We start from the raw sequence: 19,032 nt of genomic DNA, 5'->3' as shown, positions 1-19,032 counted from the left end.
TTTAACAGCTCCTTCTGTGGTAAATATCTGCATTACCTGTATAAAGGGGAAATATTTCTGGTAGTAGACAGGAGTTGTTCAGTTCGAGGATCACGGCACTGATTTGCAGTGTGTCATTCATTATGGTCAGTTTTGCCCCCCATAAATTGATGTGATTTCTCATTCAGAAATAAGTCGGCCAACTGAAGTGGAACCCAAAGGATGAGTTCTCTTAAGACACCAAAATCCTGTGAGTTTGTCTCCATTTCAACGCATAGCCAACATGTTTTCTCTGGAGTCTTCATTCTCGTACTGAGTAAGTTTTCCTGATATCAGCAATTCTGCTTACCATACCAACAGCAGACACTGTAATAGAATGTAGTGAGAAAATAAGATCATTTGCACATCTTTTTTATTACTCATCTTTCTAGAGCACAGTGTCGCTGCTTTTCTTGGAAAAAACAAACACAACCCCCCACTATTATTTTTATTAGAGGAAGTGAAAGAAAACTGCCTGAAGGTCACTGTGGAAAGGTATGAACTTTTATTTAGTCTAATTTACTTCACATTCACAACTCAGCACCAGGATTTTATAATCTTCCTGGCACTGCTACTTTACTCAATAAATCATTATCAGGCACAAAGGTTTTAGTTTCAGTTGAAATAGTGAATGCTAAACGATCACAGCAACAGCATTAGGAACCTACTGCCTAGAGCAATTTGAGGTACAGATTTTTGTCTCTTACACTAGAGGCAAATTTAAGATTTCGTCCTTTGCTTAAATGCGTGTTAGAAATTTTTTGGTTTTAATGTCTGTCTGTCTGACAGTAAGCCAAAACCTTTGCCCCACTTGCTACATTTTCATTAAAAAGACAAGGCAGTTAATAGCAAAGTGGTATTGCAGGCAGGTGCACATGAAGCACATGTGCAGGCCTGGGTATGCATATACACACACACACACTTTCCAATGCATTTCTGGAATGAGAGAAATTTCTTTGATACATGGCAGCAAATGATGAATAAAGTTGTACTACCATGATCACTAAGTCTACAATACACTCTACCTCGCAGTAATTAATGACACTGGAGGTACACTTTAACCATATCAGCCAGCGTTTCGCCTTTCCCCCCCGCGTGGTTTACAGTGTAGCACAAAAGTCATGATATAACAGCCAGTAACAGCCAAAATAGTGCACGTTTTCTAGAAACAGACAAAAAAAAGGTAAGCTGCTTGGTAGTTTTTCTACTCTTGCACCACCAAAATGGCATTAACAGTATCTTGTTTTAAATGGTGAACAGAAATTAAAATTTGAAAAGGTGTACATATATATATATATACACACATACACACACATATATACACACACTTGTATGTCAGTATTCTGTACACAGAAGTTAAAGATATGTACTCACACCCCAAAATTGCTTTTGAAAGTCACTGAAGATGTTCAGAGCAGTCCCTACTGACTATTGATAAGGCAACTGTGCAGAGTGGAGAATATTCTAAAGTTAACATTTAGTACCTGTCTTTCACAAGTAAATTAAAAAAATGAAGCTGTTTAACTTAAGAGGAAGAAACAACAGACACAGGCACGTGTGCATACGCAGACACACAGCAGCTGTTCGAACGCCTCAGAAGGCAAGGCCCGTGCAAGCCCAAGGCAGCAGAACCTTGCCTACATTTCCAGGGGAACGTGGATAGCGCCCCGTCCTCGCTGCAGGAGGGGCCCCCATCCCTCCTCCCTCACGCTTATCGCCATCTCAGCCTCTGCTTGCCTAACTCCCCTTTTTGAACTGCATAAAATTTCTTTTTAAGTCTGTTTGGCAAATAGATATTTAGACAGGCTTTGTTTATTATAAAGGCATATTATTTTTAACTCCCTCCCATGCTATATATATAAAATACAAAGATCATCTGCAGCATCTGTACACATCTTAGAACTGACATGTAAAAACGTCTGAAATCTTATAAAACACAATCCCGTTTAAATATAGTACCCATTTTTTCCCCCAAAGGGTACTAGCCTAAACATTAATTGTGTGTTTGTGTTTTTTTTTTTTATTCCACCAGCTGCCTGTGTGGAGTAATTTATTTACACATTTTTGGTACCTTTAAACCAAAAAGGTTACACTTTTAAGGAAAAAAAGAAAAAAGACACCCTAGTTTTAACTGTAATTTTAAAAAGAAAAAAATTGGTACCAAAAGACATTAAGCACACAGGTTGAGGTCTTCTCTGTCAAGTATCAGGCCAGGGAAAGCAGTAAGCTAATGAAAAAAAAAATATCACAAAAGTAAACTAATACAAACATTTGAATAATTAATTCAACAAGTTAGCTGACTGCTCCAGCAAGCTTGTAAATAAACACAACTAGTTTGTGGACCATTTAACATGCTCGGACCGTCTTGCAGCATAATTAGGCAACTGAGGTGAATACACGTTTTTTCCTCACAAACAGTTGACCAGAACCAATCTGGCATTATGTCATAACACGCGTGTGCGTGTCTGCACGCAGACACACACGTGCACTCACACGTGCACACACACACTCAGCTTCTTTGCATAAAAACGGGGTTTTGGGGGTTTGGTTAGTTAAAAAAGGAAGTCACCCCCACACACACATTAGCTCACCTTTACAAGGAAGCTGCGCCCTTCTCCCCACCAAACCAACCACAGTGTGAGAAAGCAGCGTACCCAGGGCTCCCGCCAGCTGCTTGGTACGTTGGGCACTGTTTAGCCTGGGGAAAACAGGGTCCTGTATGCACTGGGCTTTTCTAGCACAGAGCTTGTACCTCTAAGGCTGCTCCGGATGCATATTCTCTGAAATGAATCCTTGAGCAATCTTAGACATCCAAAACCCACATTGTGATTTAGGCTGTGCTGAAGACCAATTTGGTTTTACCAACAAATGAAGAGCGCCAAATCCTATCCCTCCCCACCCCCAATAACTGAGAATAGCTTCTACTCTATCATATAAGGCCTTTGGTGCCTTAACTTGTGAGTCAGCACCTGAACAGGGGCTCAGCACTGGTTCAATAGTGTTGTGTTTTACACAGAAATCAGTTAATACAAAATACAACCTCGCTGTTAAGAGACAGTAGTCAACAGAAGCCTTAACCTATGAGAATGACACATTACTATTCCTCCACCCTCCCCGTATACTTTACTCTCTTGCTTGTCTCCCTGTGAAACTTGACGCTTTTTCTGGCACAGCATCCAGGGGAGAGGTATCATGTAAAAGGTTTTACAGCAGAGGGAGGCTGTTGCATTTAATTCCCTCAAGCAGTGCTTGTCCGTTGCACTGTTGTATGGACATGCATGTATGTAAAAAGGCGGCACCACTGACCACTCCTTCCAGCCCCTGCTTACAAGCGGCAACAGCACTAGCACCCCTCATGGACTTGGTTACTTGGCGCATGTCCTTTCTGGAACCCAGCAGGGCTTAAGTATGAATTCTGCTGAAAGCTACTTCATCCTACAACAGGACGAGGAGAGGGTCAGCAGGGATCAGGATCTGTGCAGGGATACAATGCTGAGTATTTGAGGTGCTTATATAAAAAAAGTGAGGCTTGCACAAGACTTCAAAACAAGCTTAACCTTAAAGAGGAAAAACCTGCTGTCTCTTGAGTTGGCCTCCTGTTATTTCCAGAAATGGAGAGGGGAACAAGAACTTACTGTAACGATCTTTTGTAAAAAGTTGGGGGGCAGGTCAGCTGCATTAGAGTAATCTTGCTACTGCTTCCTCCCAGTGAAAGGCACTTCTAAAGCTACTACAACACCGTATCTACAGTAAATGTTTTAAGGTTAACAGTGCATTGTCCTGACATTGGTTCCTACGGTCTAAAGTCAAGCTCATGACAAAGAGCACAAATCTGACTAATTGTTAATGAATACATTTTGGGGAGAGAAATAAAAGGGAACACTCCCCTCCCTGTGGATACACACTGCATTAACACATACGTAGGGTGATCAAGTCACAGAACATTAGTAGGTAGGTAGGTATGTATGTATCTATGCATATAAGGGTTCTTCCTGAAGAGGCAATCCGATAGAATAGTTTGTTCCCAGATTTCAGCTGTCAGTCTCTGTCCACTGCACCTAACTACTCTGATTTGCCAAGTTGTTTTGACTAAGAGTCACTTCAGTCACTATCTGGGAAGAATGTTATTTCAAGCAGAACCCTCATTAGTGACCACACTGAGCCTTTCAACTAACTAATGAAATGCTCCATTGCATATAATGAGCCAAACCACAAAAACACAGAAGGAATTCAGGACCAGAAGCCCTACCAGATGAGAACTACTGAAGACAAAATTGTGCGACTTGAAGCATGACTCGCTTTGCTTTTAAATATTTGTGCAAAACTTACGTAATGTTTGTATATAAAAATTATTACAGCTTTTGATGCCACATTTAGCAGTGTTAACTTAGAAAGACATAATGATATGCTGTATTCTCCCCAAACCTTCAAACCGTCACGTCATCTTAGTCTTCATTTGCAAGTGTCTCTGTGGATAGCCAGATTTTGGCACCACTTAAGAACTTGCTTAAAGGTGTTCCCAGAATGCTCCGTCTGCATAGGTTCCCTACAGGAGAAAATGGAAAAGAGGAGGAGAGAAAGTCTGGGGCCCCAGAGGTGTCATTTAAACTCTTTGCTCTGAAGTACATCCTGCTTTGATCCAGTTCCGAGCAGTTGCCTTGCAAAGAAGAGTTGCTTTTGTACTGCCGAAGATTCCGGTTTAACATGTCTACTTCATCTGCCAGCAAAGAAACTCTGTGGAAAGCAGTGATGAAGCCACCACGATTAATCTGGGCCTCAGGAACCCAGCGGAAGTAGCAGAGTTTCCACAGTTTTATTTGTGTTCCAGAGATACGGGGTAGAATTACGCCGTGCAAATCAACAGGCTTTGCAAACCAGTCTCTGAAGTACTGTTCCATACTGTTACTCTGACACTCTGTTTGCTGTAAAAAGTCCGGTTTCAGTTTCAGTATCAGCGAGTTTCTTCTTGGAAGGAACTCTTGCTCACTGATGATTCCGTTTTTTAATGCTGGGGGGACACCTCGCAATGTTGAGCTGTAGTTTTTCTGCAGAAAATAAATACTGGTAATTTTCAGTTTTATGCTCATTTGAATAGCAGATCTCCCTGAGCTGCTAAGATGCATCATCCAGAGAAATGATGTGACATTTAAACAGTTCTGAGCTTGTGAGTCACTACTGCAGGGCTCACAGGGCAAACAGTGTGGCCACCTGTGGCCTTCAAAAAGAAATACTTACATTTTCTAGACTTTCTAAAACAATGAATGATTGAATTAATCAGCATTCACTGAAAAAACTGACAACCCTGGCGGAAAAGAGTGGCATGTCATCACTTTTCCAGAGGTGAAATAACGCAAGTGTCGGCATTGAGCTCAGCCATATAAGAAAATGTCCTGGAACACAAGGCTCAACAATTTCCATCTACAGCAATTTTCTACAGAAAATCATTTCTTTAGGCTGGGACGCTAAGAGAATTAAAGCTCCTATTGCTGAACTGAGGGTGTAAAACACCATATAACCGTAAAATTTTAAGCATTAACACCTTACGGTGAAGCACAGAAACAGTCCATTCACAGACAGACATCACTGTAGTTACCTTTGAGCGTTTAAAAGTTTTCACTGCTCCATTTTGTACACACGATGCACTCTTTCCAATGTACAAAGGGTTGTGAAAGAGCAGGCGATCCCTGCTGGTAAACTGAAGAGACCAGTCCCAAACACAAGGAAATTTGAGGCCTTTCTCATCACCCAGCTGAATATTTTTGCTTATGGCAAATTCCTGCAAGAAGTTAACATTCAGGCATATTAAAAATCAAAGAAAACAGGCTTATTCACAAATGTTAATTCTAAACCAGTGCATAACTATTGGGCAAAGAAGAGCAGGGATATAATTTAGAGGTGGCTGCAGCTCAAAGCAACAGAGCAGCAAGTCAGTCTGCTGCTGGAGAAAACGGCTGCACCCTGTTTTTCATCTGTGCAATGCAGAGGCAGGACTAATGCTTACTTAACAAAAGCTACTTTTCAACGCTATTAAATTGTTTGTTTGTTTACTCTTAACCCCCCCCATTGTTATTTTGAGAATACACTAGTCCCTCAGTGCTTTACTTCTTTGTAAGGTAGCTACCTACAGCTTTAAAGGGAAAATATTTAACAAAATAAGTAAGTTTTACTTTTATCAGCTGTCAAATGTTTTCTACACACAGTTCTGATAAGCTCCAGTTTCCAAAAACAAATTTAAGCGTTCAGTTTTCTAAATACCTTCATTGTGCATTACTATTTGAACTTCACGCAGTCTTTTCCAACTTCTTCAGCTATTTAAACAATTATGTCAAGAGATTTCGAAGTTTGCCTGAAGTGTGAAATTCTATTTATTGCCTGTCATTCTACTTTATCAGTTCCAGATACAAATCTGTTCCCTAGAGGAGTACAAATAATAATGTACAATGACAATGCTTTTCTAGGAAAAAAAAAATAAATTCAATAGGCTTTCTTCTTGCATAGTTAGCTACTGTCTGTGCAAAGATCACCTGAAAGGACATTCTGATCACGTTCATCTGGGGAGCTCAGTATTTTGCCCCAAACAGAGTGTGACATTTTGAAAAATGCGAAGGAATACCGTTTAGTTGAGATGATGTTATTTCCAGAAGGGCATGCTGAACTCTCGTATTTGACAAGTAGGTGTAACACTTCATACTCACAGTGCTTTCCTTTACCCGCTGATGAGGACAATTGAAAAGGAAAGTGCCGAACAATGAGATCCGTGCACTGTCGTACAATATGGTCAAGTACATTTCAGAAAACTCAAAGGCTGCTGGGTATTGTTCTAGCAGCTGCCAAACACAGTCGAGAAACATCAAGAACAGAGGAGACTGGGAAAAGAAACAGAGAATTATTAGATTTAACATAAGCTTTTCCCCAGTCATACCAATTTCTTTGCAGTTAGTGCTCCACTAGGGTATTTCGCTATACCTCTGGTACATTCCTCAACAGGGTAAACTATCTGGAGTATTGTATTTTTTTTAAGAGTTTATGCAACTGTAATAACCTGTATTCCTCTTTAGCCAATTTCACAAGCAACTATGTCAACTGGCTTTCTCAGCGTTGCCTTTCCACAGCTTTCCCTTCTCTGTAGGAAGCCAGTCAATCCTTTCCTGGGCTCTCTTCATACTCATGTAGCTGCAAAAATGCTTTCTGCCATCTTGTATGTCCCTCGTAGTTTCCAATTAGCGCTTCTATGAGCCTTCCTTACTACTTGGCCTTATTTTCACAATGTGTATGTACTTGCTTCTTGTTTGAAATGACTGGAGAGCTTATGATTCAGCCACGTTAACTTCTCACTACACTTTCTAGCTCTTTCCACAGTGGCCCATGAATGGCAAAAGTATAAACTATCATTTATATAAAGCTTTAGAAATACTTTCCTCTTCCCAGTTTCACTCCTCTGTATATCCTTTCCTAGGGTCAAAATAGCTGCTTTCTTATTATTTTCCCCTTGGTACTTCAGTTTCTTTATCCCTTCATGCATTTTCTCTGCTCAGTGTCCTCAGTTTATCTGTTGGCTCCACTCTCTGGGGATATTGCTTTTCTATTACTCTTGGGCATTGTCCCTGAAAAAGGCTGCTAACCTTAGGGGCCTCTGTTTTTCCAACTGCAATTACAAGTCTCTCCTTTGCAATGAAGAGGCCAAATAAGATCATCTGGAAATACTGAAAATCAAGCACCGTGCTGCCCTCTATTAATCTGTTTGGCAGCTGTGTACCAGTTCATAAAGCCACAGTGCTTCTCTATCAGCTCAATACTTCGAAAAGTACTGCATATTGATATGACTTTGTACTCAGAAAAATGGGGATGAAAACAGATACCCTGGGTAAAACAAACAAAACAGCCCCCTCCAAAGCCACTCCTAATGCCCTTTTATTTCAGTTTAAAACATGGGCTGTGCTAGCATTTGTAACAGCGGGACCTTTTCATGTATAACACTGAAGCAACATAAAACCACAGCAACATCTGATTGCACCTGGTGTTTTACCAGTTCTCACATGGCTACAGAGGAGAAAGAAAATATATCTCTATCCTGGACAAAGACTCATTTTCTCTGACATTAGTTTCATGACATTTGAAAGTATTAAAAATGCTTTTACTTTTAGATTTCTGTGTGAATAAATGTTTAGGCCGATAGTAACCAGATACTGTTATCACATACAAATACAATTCGTTTTTACCTCTTTGTCAGATCTCTTCAAGTGGTTACACCTATCTAAAAACTGATATCCTGCCATGACCCATTCCTTCTGTATTAAGCTTTGAAATCCAACAATTGTTCGAAAATAGGGATCCAGCATGACTTGAATGAGAGAAGCTGCAAGACAGCTCAGGTCCCGTCCCTCTTCCTCTGTGAATAACATACAGAATGTATGAAATATGTAAGGTATATATGCATGTATACAGAATTAGATCTCAAAGAGCAAAACATGGCAACTAGGTCTAGTGCGTTTCTTTGAATTTCTTTTAAAACATGCTTTTGGTGCTGTAATTGTTCTCATAGTTTCAAAAGAAACACCTTTTGGATTTTTAACTGAGACTCACACTACAGAAAAGGTTCCTGCAGTATCCAGCACAACAACGCGTTCATCAAGAACAAAATATCCACCCAAGCATCTGGTATTTAAACCAAGATGTGCTGAGAAGGAGGGTGTTCACATTGCTGGAAATTTTCAACATATCTTCCACCCTGAAGCATTTTTTGGAAGGCCATTATACAGGGAGAGTGGGATATACCAGCTGAACAGGTCTTGTAAAAATTACAGAAATTACAAAATTTCTAATCTCAATATGAGCAAGTTTTTTCAGTGTCTTTTTTTTTTTCTAGAATATCTGTTTGCACTTACAGAAAGCAGCCACTGTTAGTGAAATACTTTTGTATATAGGACCTCTGAATAGAACTGATATTGCTTTGCAAGGAGTATTAGCCCAATTAACAGCACAGAAGTTCACCCTAATGTTTTGATTCTATCATATCAGTATCAGAATAAAACCCACAAAGACTCAAAGTGAAATATTCCTTTGATGCTATGGATTATCCCACAGTTCAGATATGTAACAGAATTATTTTCCTCTCTAGTTCCTCAAATGCCTAAAATATTCAGAAGCGATGGGGTTTATGTATAAAGATTACAGTTGATTTTATCAAAATGTGTTTATCTACTAATGCTAAGAGTTACAGCATGCTATATGGTTGTATTACCTTGTAGAACTACAGAAACATGCTTACACTCCATCATATACACAAGCTCAGCAGAATGCCTGAGAAACAATCTAGATGGGAAAAGAAAGTGATACAACAGTTAATATAACAGGTTCACATTCTACAGGAAAAAAATATTTGGGATATCTATATTTACCCGACTCATATATTAAAATAGAGAATCCTTCAACTGATTCACTGCTTAGTTACACTGGTGAAAGTTTTTCACATCTCATTAACCATAATTTTATTAATGGTACAAACCTAATATACTCTAACCAGTGAGTATTTTCCAGTGAGGACAGCCACTTCTCTTCAGTTTCTTCAAAAGGCTCTGCAACAAGGAAAGTAATTACATTGCAGAACAACTTCAAATAACTATTCCTGTTAGCCAGATCTATTAGAATTTGTTGTATTTCAAGAAAATAACCCCCATGAAAGAAGGAAAGCCCAGCGTACCATTAACACACAGCTGTTTGAGTTTCATATGTGCAGCCTGGATTTCCTGGATGTTGGGGAGACATTTGTCCAGATCAGATTTGTAAACGTCACTTCTCAGGGGATGGCTTCGAGTTATTGCATTACAAATCCTAAGTAAGAAAAAGAATCAGCATTCTATTATTGGAGAGGAGAGAAACAGTCTTTCAAGAAATATGCCACTCTCGTTAACTGCAAACAACTAAAACCACATAAAAAATGCACCTTATTTTAAAAAAAAGTTTTCTAGTTTATGTTCAGGAGACATATCGCTCCTGCCACAAAACTATTCACTCAAGTATTTTTGGTATATGCTAGTTACAAAACAAAAAAATGGAAATGCTGGATCATTAAAACAACATATTTGGGAAATGAAAATCTGAGGCTGACTTACAGTTAAATAGCTCTATTCAATTTTTAATTTTCCACAATTATTAGGACTTATCTATGCTAAATAAAGAGAACATATATAAAGTTTATAAAGCCAGGAAATCTGACAGGGTGTCAAATAAAACTCAGAGCTCCAGCCTAACACACACAATGAAAGTGTTTGTACTACTACAAAAAGTCACCCTACAAATAAAATCAAAGAACAAAAAATACCAAGCTAGTAAACTACTTATGCAGGGCTCTAAAAGCCTTTATCTTTCATCAAGGCCAGTGAATGACAAATATTTCACAGAAATACCATGCGCATTGTGGCACTAAATCTATAGAGCTGTATTTCCCAATGCCACAAATAAATAATTTTCACTGTATCTTGCTGAAGCAGGTAAGAAAATCTCCACCAACATAAGCTGTATGACAGTATCAATAGAAAAGATTAACTCTGATCCTTTTATCAGTAAATTCTGTCATCTGAATGACTAGCCACCTAAAAAAATAAACATCCCTTAAAATTTGAAAAATTATTCAGTATCTGAAACAGAAGTAGACCCTGAATAGGAATTGTGCCAGCACTATATTCAGAGAACAGTTTCTCAAAAGCTATTGCACTACAGCATTATGAAGCAAGTATCCTCTCAGTTACCCACTGCTGCTGTATGTTGCATGCAGTCACCACTTGTGTTATCCTACGTGTCTGATTAAAGAATAACAGAACTAATCATTTACCTTTGATCAATTCTTCTTTGTTGCAATACATCTTTAATGTTGGCCATTCTTACAAGGGCACTCCCGTTAGGGTGATTCCAGGACCATAACTAATATGGGAAAAAGACACAAAAGAAACAACAAAATACTGCAGGTTAGTGTTATTCCGCAGAATTTTTTTTCTTACTGCTACAGACAAAACTATGTTTATTGGCACACATATCTTTAAGATTTATGTAGTACAATGATCAAGAACAGTAACAGAATAAAGACTACACTTACTGGCATTCGTCTCCCAATAAAAGAGTAGGAGTATAGCTTAAGGTCTTGATCTGCTAAGGAAGATGGAACCACGAAATATTCTGGAAGGCTTGGGGAAAAAATACGATACAAAAAGTTACTTTTCCCTATGTATTTTACCAGCTTTTCTCTTGTTGCAATGTTGTCTTATCAACTCTGTTAAACTATAATGCACCAGCCCCTAATGCCGCAGCACTAACGGGTTGTCCTGTATGCCTGCATGATCTTACATATCACTGGGATAGCTCAGATGTATTTGTTTAGAATTGTGCATGTTTCAGAGGGAAGTACAAAGGCATGAAAGCAACAGATGCCAAAATATGACATTTCCTTTAATGACAACATGTGCAGGATCTTTCAACTGAGGCCTCTCCAGAGAGTGGCACATTTAAGGAGTGAAGTGCACAGGTAGATAGGATGGAGGCTTTGGTAGAGGAGACAGGAAAAGACACTGTAATTGCCTTGTTTTCTTCTACTTGTGTTATAAGAGAAACTTACCAAGTAGATATCATATAACCTTCATTCACTGAACAAACTCTCCACTCTGCTGCACCTGTCCTTTTGATTTCTCTGTCCCAATCAGAGTAAGTTTCAAACAACGGTGTCTGCTGACCACTGGCACTGCTGATGCCGCCACCTCCTGGGTCTATTCCATTCACCTTCTTTGCTAGGAAAAGAAAATTCATCAATGGACATTAAAAAAAAAAAAAAAAAGAGAAAAAAATCAAACTCTTCACCTTCCTAATTACAAGAATGAGCCACTAGCATCAGGACTAATGTTACCTATTTTTGTATTACAACAGATCTGTGATTTAATGACAGCTTGGTGATAGAGATGTAAATGTATTTTTTCCTTCAATTTCAACAGAGAAGCAACATAAAATTGGTATGTTGTGCTGCTTGATAGAAAACAAGACATACTAACACTCAGGAACAAACGTTATCTTCAGCCACAGGATTTCTCTCTTCAACATGCTAAAGTTAGCGACATTTTAAAAACAGGAACCCTTTATAGACTACCCTTTAATTAGGTACCTTATGAAGAAAGCAAAATAAAAACTATATAATTTCAACAGCTTTAAATGACTGCTGTATTAACAGCAAATAAACTGAAGGCCAGAACAATATAGATATTTATATAAATATATATATATTTACATCCATATAAAAAGACAGCCTACCGTTTTGTGGCTAGGGACCAAGAAGATTATATAGTCTGATACTAATACAGAAGGATCTCCTTTGCTGGTCAGCCTTTAGGTGCCAAGGAGGCAGTCAGCTGTGTCAAAGGAGACTACATTTTGTTTCATGACACTACATTTTTAGGTGACAGTGAAATAAACTGAGACTCAACCTTATGACCTCCCCCATGAAAGCTCCTAGCTTCAGCAAGAGTCTGTAAAGATGTAGGTGCCTGACCAGACAAAGCAGAATAGAGCGTTACGGCTCTACTATCATCTCAGTGATCGTGTGGTTTCTACTTTCGGTATCTATCAACTTCATTCTTGCACTAGTACTCGGACTACTTATGTTTTTCAGAAGAAAAGTGGACTAAAATCAGAATGAAGTAGTTGTTCAAAGATAGTAAACAGAGAAATATGATGATCACCAAAAAATGTTGTAATTTTACTGTTCAGTGACAGGATATATAATTATCAAATACAGCCTGGGAAAAAATGATGTACATATACACCACAGCAATGCAGGCTCTTTAGGTTCCTCAAGACGCATAAAGACAATATTTCAACTTTTACTTTACTGGGACTAGCAGGGATAGAGAGTCATAAAACACAGTGCTGGAACTGCAAGAGCAAAGCCAGAGATCTATGCTACAAACAGCAGGGTTCACAACAAAAACCAACCCCAACCCAAAAGTATTTCAAACTCTTTTCTCCAGCAACTGCAGCATAGCAGAACAACTCTCTTTTGCCATTCTGGTCTGCTGCTCCAGAGGAACAACATTTTTTACCCACCTTATGTAATTCTTCCACTAGGTATTTTTCCATATAGCAAATGGTATTTTAAGGACAGAGTAAAGGCAACTTTGTGAGAGAATAACATTTTATTCACACTCCACTTTAACATTTTTATTGCAATTTTATCTGCAAATTGGCTTCCTCCCTAGTACTTTATAACACTAAAGTACATGGACCTTAATAACTGCCCAAGTTTTATCAGGTAAGAAATTATATGTTTAGTTATGTGTGCAACATAATCACATGTACACATATCCTTGTGCATGCACAGGGCAGTCATGTAGGCACCTGCATGGAAAACATGCATTTTTGTGCAAATTTGAAGGCCTAAACTCCTAATTCCACAACATTCAAATTTTGTCACAGGCAGATCAGTGGTTTCTAATGCCAGCTGCTGAGTAAATATTTCAGTACCACAGAACTACATCAGTGGCACTTTCTCTATTTGGAGGCTTGCTATGCTAGAACTGATGGTTTTCAGCTGTGTACTGGCTGGGGAACACTAAGCAGTGACCGCACAGCATGACACTAGAAATCAAGTTCCAAAGGCATCTTTTTCAGGCTTACCTAACTGACAAGGTTCAGTTGGAGATTGGCCTTGAGCAGAGAGGGTGTGCTCCAACTCAGCAGGGGTGGTGGAGGTTTTGAGTGGTAAGAACTGCCTAGTAAGCCTCTAGGAAAGAAGGTATGGAGTCCCAAGTTGCACAAATCCTCCTGCAATACCACCAGAAGAGAAACTTATTCCCAAGAGAAGGGCAGGTGAACAAGCCTGCCTGATGGGAGATTAGCTAGGTACCTAGAGTACCAATATAGACATACAATAGGAGGATCGAAGCGTGAATTGAGAAATAGGAGTAGTCATGCTGACGTAAGTGCTGACATCGGTAGTTTTGTTTTGTTTCAGACAGGAAAGACATTTCTTTTGATTTTGGTCATTAATGTCTATCACAGTGAATGACTTATAACCGAAAGAGGTTGGGTGCAGAACAAGCCAATTTTATTACCCCTGGAGAAAGCCTCAAATGCTTTTTGCCACTGCTTCTAGACAGAAGTCTTACTAAAGTTACATATTATGAAATAGGAAAAAAAAATAATCAAAACACTTTCATACTTACCTGGATTATGATACATTTCCCCAACATACTCAAATGCAAAGAGAAGCTGAAGATCCGTTGGCTGAGAATAATGAGCTATTGCAAGGCACACCTAGGAAAGAAGAACATTTATTACTGTTATTTACAGACATAAAGTTTATTGCCCTTAATTATGACAGCATGAAATATGCAGAGAAAAAGTTAAAAATCAGTCTTCTGAGGTTTTATTTCCATATTTTGTTCAAGAGGAGTGAATTACATAGTTAAACATATTTGTGGAGAGACCATTATCGTAATCATAGTAGGTGAGTTCATGACCATCTATCAAGAGTGATTAACTGATAAGGGTGGACTGTTTTTGCAAGAAAGGTCAGACTGCAACAGGCATCCCTAAACATGATTCTCTATATCAACAGAGACAAGCAAGGACTTGGAGCTACTGTGCTGTGCCTGCCCACCTGCATATAGAAGGAGGAGAAGAGAAAAAGGAAAGAGCACAACACACAGGTGGGGAGCACAGTACAGCAAAATCTCATTTGTAATTGGTCGTTTGATAAACATATTCTTTTTAAAATAAAGAGTACTTATCAATGTAGCATAAGAACATAACAATGGCCATACTGAGTCAGTTCAAAAGGTCCAACCTAGCACTCTGTTCCTGACAGAGGCCAGCAATCGATGCTTAGGGAAGAGGGTAAAAACAGAGAAAGCACATAATGAAATTTTACCAGGATATTTTTCAACAGTCCACAGTTCAGGCACTTCCTGAACTAAAATCTGGTCTCGGTATTCAACAGTGTTTGACAGGGATTTCTTCTACAAAGTTGTCAGTTGGGCCAAGAAGTTCTTGGAAGTGTGACTTCCCTTTACAAAGGCCCTTTGGTTTTTCCCTAAAGTATCAGATTTAACCAAAAGTTTGTATCTAATTACATTTTTATTATCTTTCCCACTAATTCACCCCATATAGACATCACGCTTACCAGTCTGTGCTACCCGAAACTCAACCTTCAAAACTTTCTGCTCTTGGAAGGTAAAACAAGAGGTTGCTCTTTGAAGACTTCCAGGACCTACCTCAATCCTGCATCTCATTAAGTTGTATTCCAAAATTATGAAGGGCATTGATGAATATAAATGAAAAATTGTTTAGTAATAAAGAACAGCTTTTCCCCCAAGTTACACAGAAATAAGTAATTCACAGTGGGAGGTGTTTTCTTCATGTTAGTCACCTGTAGTTTGTTTGTCAGCTGAATGGCAGGCCAAAGATTCTCCATCAATCTCCAATTTCAATAAGAAGTGGGTTTAGGGTCCTTTTGCCAAGAGTGGGGAATCTACAGTTAAACGTGCCAGCAATCACCCCCTTCCCAGCTGATCTTGAGAACTGAAACATCAGCCAAACTTTCTGAGGGTAACGAGATGTCAGCTTTATTAAATTTTGGCCTAGCCCTTATAGGTTCTGTCCCAGATGACTAGATTTCATTCATAAAAGAAACCCACCCATAACTTCTAGATGCCTGCAGGTTTATAGCAAGCTCCAACACTGTCTCTGACAATCTGATACATTAATCAGGTTTAACCAGGCTGAGTCACAAGCCCTGCCCTGGAAAGGGAAATTCAGCAGAGATTTAAAATGAGAGAGATGCAGCCTCAGAACAGCAGAGATTAACTTGGGGTACAAGGAAGAGTCTTGCCTAAGTCTTCACATTCCTTACAACAGTCTTGGGACCAGCATCACATAAGCAACTGGTTTTCTACCCATATAAATTGTTCATTTTGGTAGAACCCTAAGATTATTAAAATTAAAGAGCGCAGCACATGGGGTAGGATTAGATCCTAGACTTCAAATGCAGTCAAGCTTTGCTAGCCTTTGTCTCTTTAAATGGGGATATTCACTAATAAAGACAAAAGATTTGAATAAACCCCTAATATCTAGAAGAATCAAATTCAGGAAGAAAAGAACTTTCAAATAGAGATTGGCACTATTATTCTCCAAATTTCAGGACTTGATTTGGAGTCTTTAGCTTTGCCTTCTTCCCTCAGTATTTGCTTCTCCATTTTACTGAAACATACCTGCCTTATCTCTAAAGAAAACATTTAATGAAAGGGAGGTTATAAACCACAAAACTCTATTCTACATGTTCAGATACAGAAATTCCATGCAACAAAGTTTTTAGTTAGGGACAAAGACATAGTATACGTTCACCTTATTACCACCTAAAAGTTTTCCTTTCCATTTTTTTCCTTCCCTTCAACTCTCCATGAGTTTTTATCTTTGGCAGCATGTTGACACAATTTATTCACTGTTTAGCAGTTTATTTTTGAAGAACATTCTGTGCATCCAAGAAATTGTTTTCTGTTAGTGAAGGAAAGTTTTCTTATTGTCATAGACATAAAAGAAAGATCTGCATGACACACAACTGCAGGAATACTACTACTGGCAGCATTGTGCCACAGGAAAAAAACTTGAGAGCTCACTTACGCTAAGTTCTGCATGGAGGAAGTTATTGTACTTTTACCAGTTTGTATGCAACATATATAGCATTATGGAACCTTCACCATATTTTTATTTACTTTGGTTTTTGAAAGGGACATTCCTCACTATTTATAAAACCAGTAATGACTGTAGGTATCTTAAGTTGATAATGGTTTTTCACAAACGCTCTCCAACAAAAAAAAAGTTCCCATCAAGTCTTGGAAGGACAGTTGCTTTAACTTTCCTCCCCACACTTTCAGTTCTACAGTGAAACTGCAAAAGAAAATAGAGGACAGGACATTCCAGGCACAGGGAGGGAGGAACCCCCCAAAAAGCCCAAACAATAAAAGTGTCACTGGGAAACAGTCTAGCATGACTTTTCAAATGAACATTTATAAGCTCACTTCCAGGATTTGGTAAAACTTTTAATAACTACCATGAAGTAACTGGAAGCCACACATGTTTTATTAAATCTCATGATTTCAGTGTACAAATCAAAGCTGAAGAAGCCAGCTATTCCATAATACTGGGCCTCTTCTAACAGACTCCTTTTGCCTGTTATTCACAATGAAACAAAACAGAAATCTGTGCACCTACATATTTTGAATTCCATTTTCCTATGTAACTTTTCACTACAGTAACTGCTATGAACAGAGCTACTCCTCATCTTCATTTATGGGAGTGAAGGATGAAAGCCTTTTACTATATGCTGATCTACTCTCAAGGCTTGAGGATGAACTGCAAGACATGAAAAAATTCCATTGTGCTGCCAAATAACACAATAGAAATACAGCAAAATCTATTTTTAAAAGCAGCAGCTGAAATCTCTGTCATTTATTTGCCACGTTTGAGAAACAGAGTATGTGCGTGCTGTGTTAAGAGGGGTAAAATTGTGGGGGCAAGATGGTAAGCATTCAGATCTGGTTCCCAAAAAATATGAGACCATAGCTGTGCTTTTGAACCCAGCAGCTGAAAAATGCTCCCAGGTGTTCCACAGTATAGACACAAATCACAATACCAGGTACTGTGCATGGGTGTAACAGTCCACCAGTAGATTACAATATAGGTTCGGGACCTCTATTTCTGTTATTAAAAAAAAAAATATATATATTTATCCTGCTACTGTCTTCATTTTTACATTTTAGACAAATTCCATTCATACATACGCCAAACAAGTATTAAGGACATTCATTTTCAGTTTATTCCTCATTAAATCCATATAGTAGTTTTATTGTCTGAAAGTTTCAAAAGACAAGCACATTCCACAGATCTCAGCAGATTATCACCATAAGTAGAGAGCTCTTAAACTGGAAGACAAACATGTTTTACAGGAAATGTTCTCGTATCAAACTGAAAAATGTTTGGTATTCTTGCCAATTTACAATTGTGTAAAGCTGAAGATATTTAGGCTCAGTCAAATAACAAGAGAATAGGCTGCTTGTTGGAAAGTTCATTTATTAAAAGCAGTAAACACAATGGCTGTAATTATTTCATAGTACAAAGGCCATTTCCCTATGTCAGTGTCCCCTGTTCAACCCCTATCTGAGAAAAATAAATGATACTTTCAGGGCAAGCCCTTCTCTTCTTCAACAGGAATTTTACCAAGGACGACAGCTTCAAAATATTGCTAATGTTTTTGGAAAACAGTTTTGAACAGTCATATTTAAGATGTGCTAAGTTAGCATAGCCCTGTGTTTCGCCTCCTTCCATAAGCCAGGCTACCTGTCAGATGAACTCACTGGAAGGATACTATTTTCCCTTGCTACTGCAATTCCTATTCCGAGTAGACACCTGTCACAGAAAGTCATGCAACCAGGACCAGATCAAGTCCCACAGACAGAACTTCTTAATCTTCCTAGGCAGGAAGTTGTCTTGGGAAAGTAAGCTTTCAGGTAACAAGACTTGCAGCCCTAACCATGGCGCACGTTCTCCTAGCTGCTAAGGTATAAATTGCCTCCTTGAGAACTGCTTTTTTTTTTTTTCTTCTGTAAGAATTCCAATACTAGCTATACATAATACTTTATTTGGTTTGAGTACAAGTCATCCACACAAGAGGAAACACTACCAAGATTTCAGAAGCTGAAGTAACTTTTCACATATCAGAATCCTTGTTTGTACAAGGATGTGTTTGAATCCTAAGTACAGGTTTCCTAAGCCTTAAGAGAAATATTAAAATACATTGCTATTTTTAAAAATATCTTTAGATAAGTTTACTTCTGAAAAAAGTTTTCTTCACCCCTCCAATCCCATTCCAAAGACCATAAAGATAATAATAACTTCTCGTGCATTGCCAGTGTCTTGAGATATCACCAATTTTGTGATCTTTGTAGACAATTAGAGCAAGGTAATATGGTGGGGGGAAGA

General features: G+C 38.6%; 1 protein-coding gene across 1 annotated transcript in view; it reads right to left on the bottom strand.

The window, feature by feature from the left end:
* Nucleotides 1–506: 506 nt before the first annotated feature.
* MTMR10 (myotubularin related protein 10) overlaps nt 507–19,032 on the bottom strand; it is a 41,568-nt gene continuing 23,042 nt past the window's right edge. The window contains exons 6-16 of the mRNA XM_068409889.1: nt 14,220–14,310; nt 11,627–11,795; nt 11,111–11,198; nt 10,850–10,938; nt 9,719–9,849; nt 9,524–9,593; nt 9,260–9,330; nt 8,238–8,407; nt 6,714–6,884; nt 5,612–5,794; nt 507–5,063 (exon numbers count right to left, since the gene is read on the bottom strand). Coding sequence (XP_068265990.1) covers nt 4,464–5,063; nt 5,612–5,794; nt 6,714–6,884; nt 8,238–8,407; nt 9,260–9,330; nt 9,524–9,593; nt 9,719–9,849; nt 10,850–10,938; nt 11,111–11,198; nt 11,627–11,795; nt 14,220–14,310 — 1,833 coding nt within the window. The 3' untranslated portion in view covers nt 507–4,463. The remainder of the gene's footprint in view (nt 5,064–5,611; nt 5,795–6,713; nt 6,885–8,237; nt 8,408–9,259; nt 9,331–9,523; nt 9,594–9,718; nt 9,850–10,849; nt 10,939–11,110; nt 11,199–11,626; nt 11,796–14,219; nt 14,311–19,032) is intronic.

Source organism: Nyctibius grandis, chromosome 11, assembly GCF_013368605.1.
Source record: "Nyctibius grandis isolate bNycGra1 chromosome 11, bNycGra1.pri, whole genome shotgun sequence".
In the NCBI taxonomy this organism is placed as follows: Eukaryota; Metazoa; Chordata; class Aves; order Nyctibiiformes; family Nyctibiidae; genus Nyctibius; species Nyctibius grandis.
The sequence above is the reverse complement of the archived record's forward strand: the minus strand, read 5'-3'. Positions and strand labels throughout refer to the sequence as shown.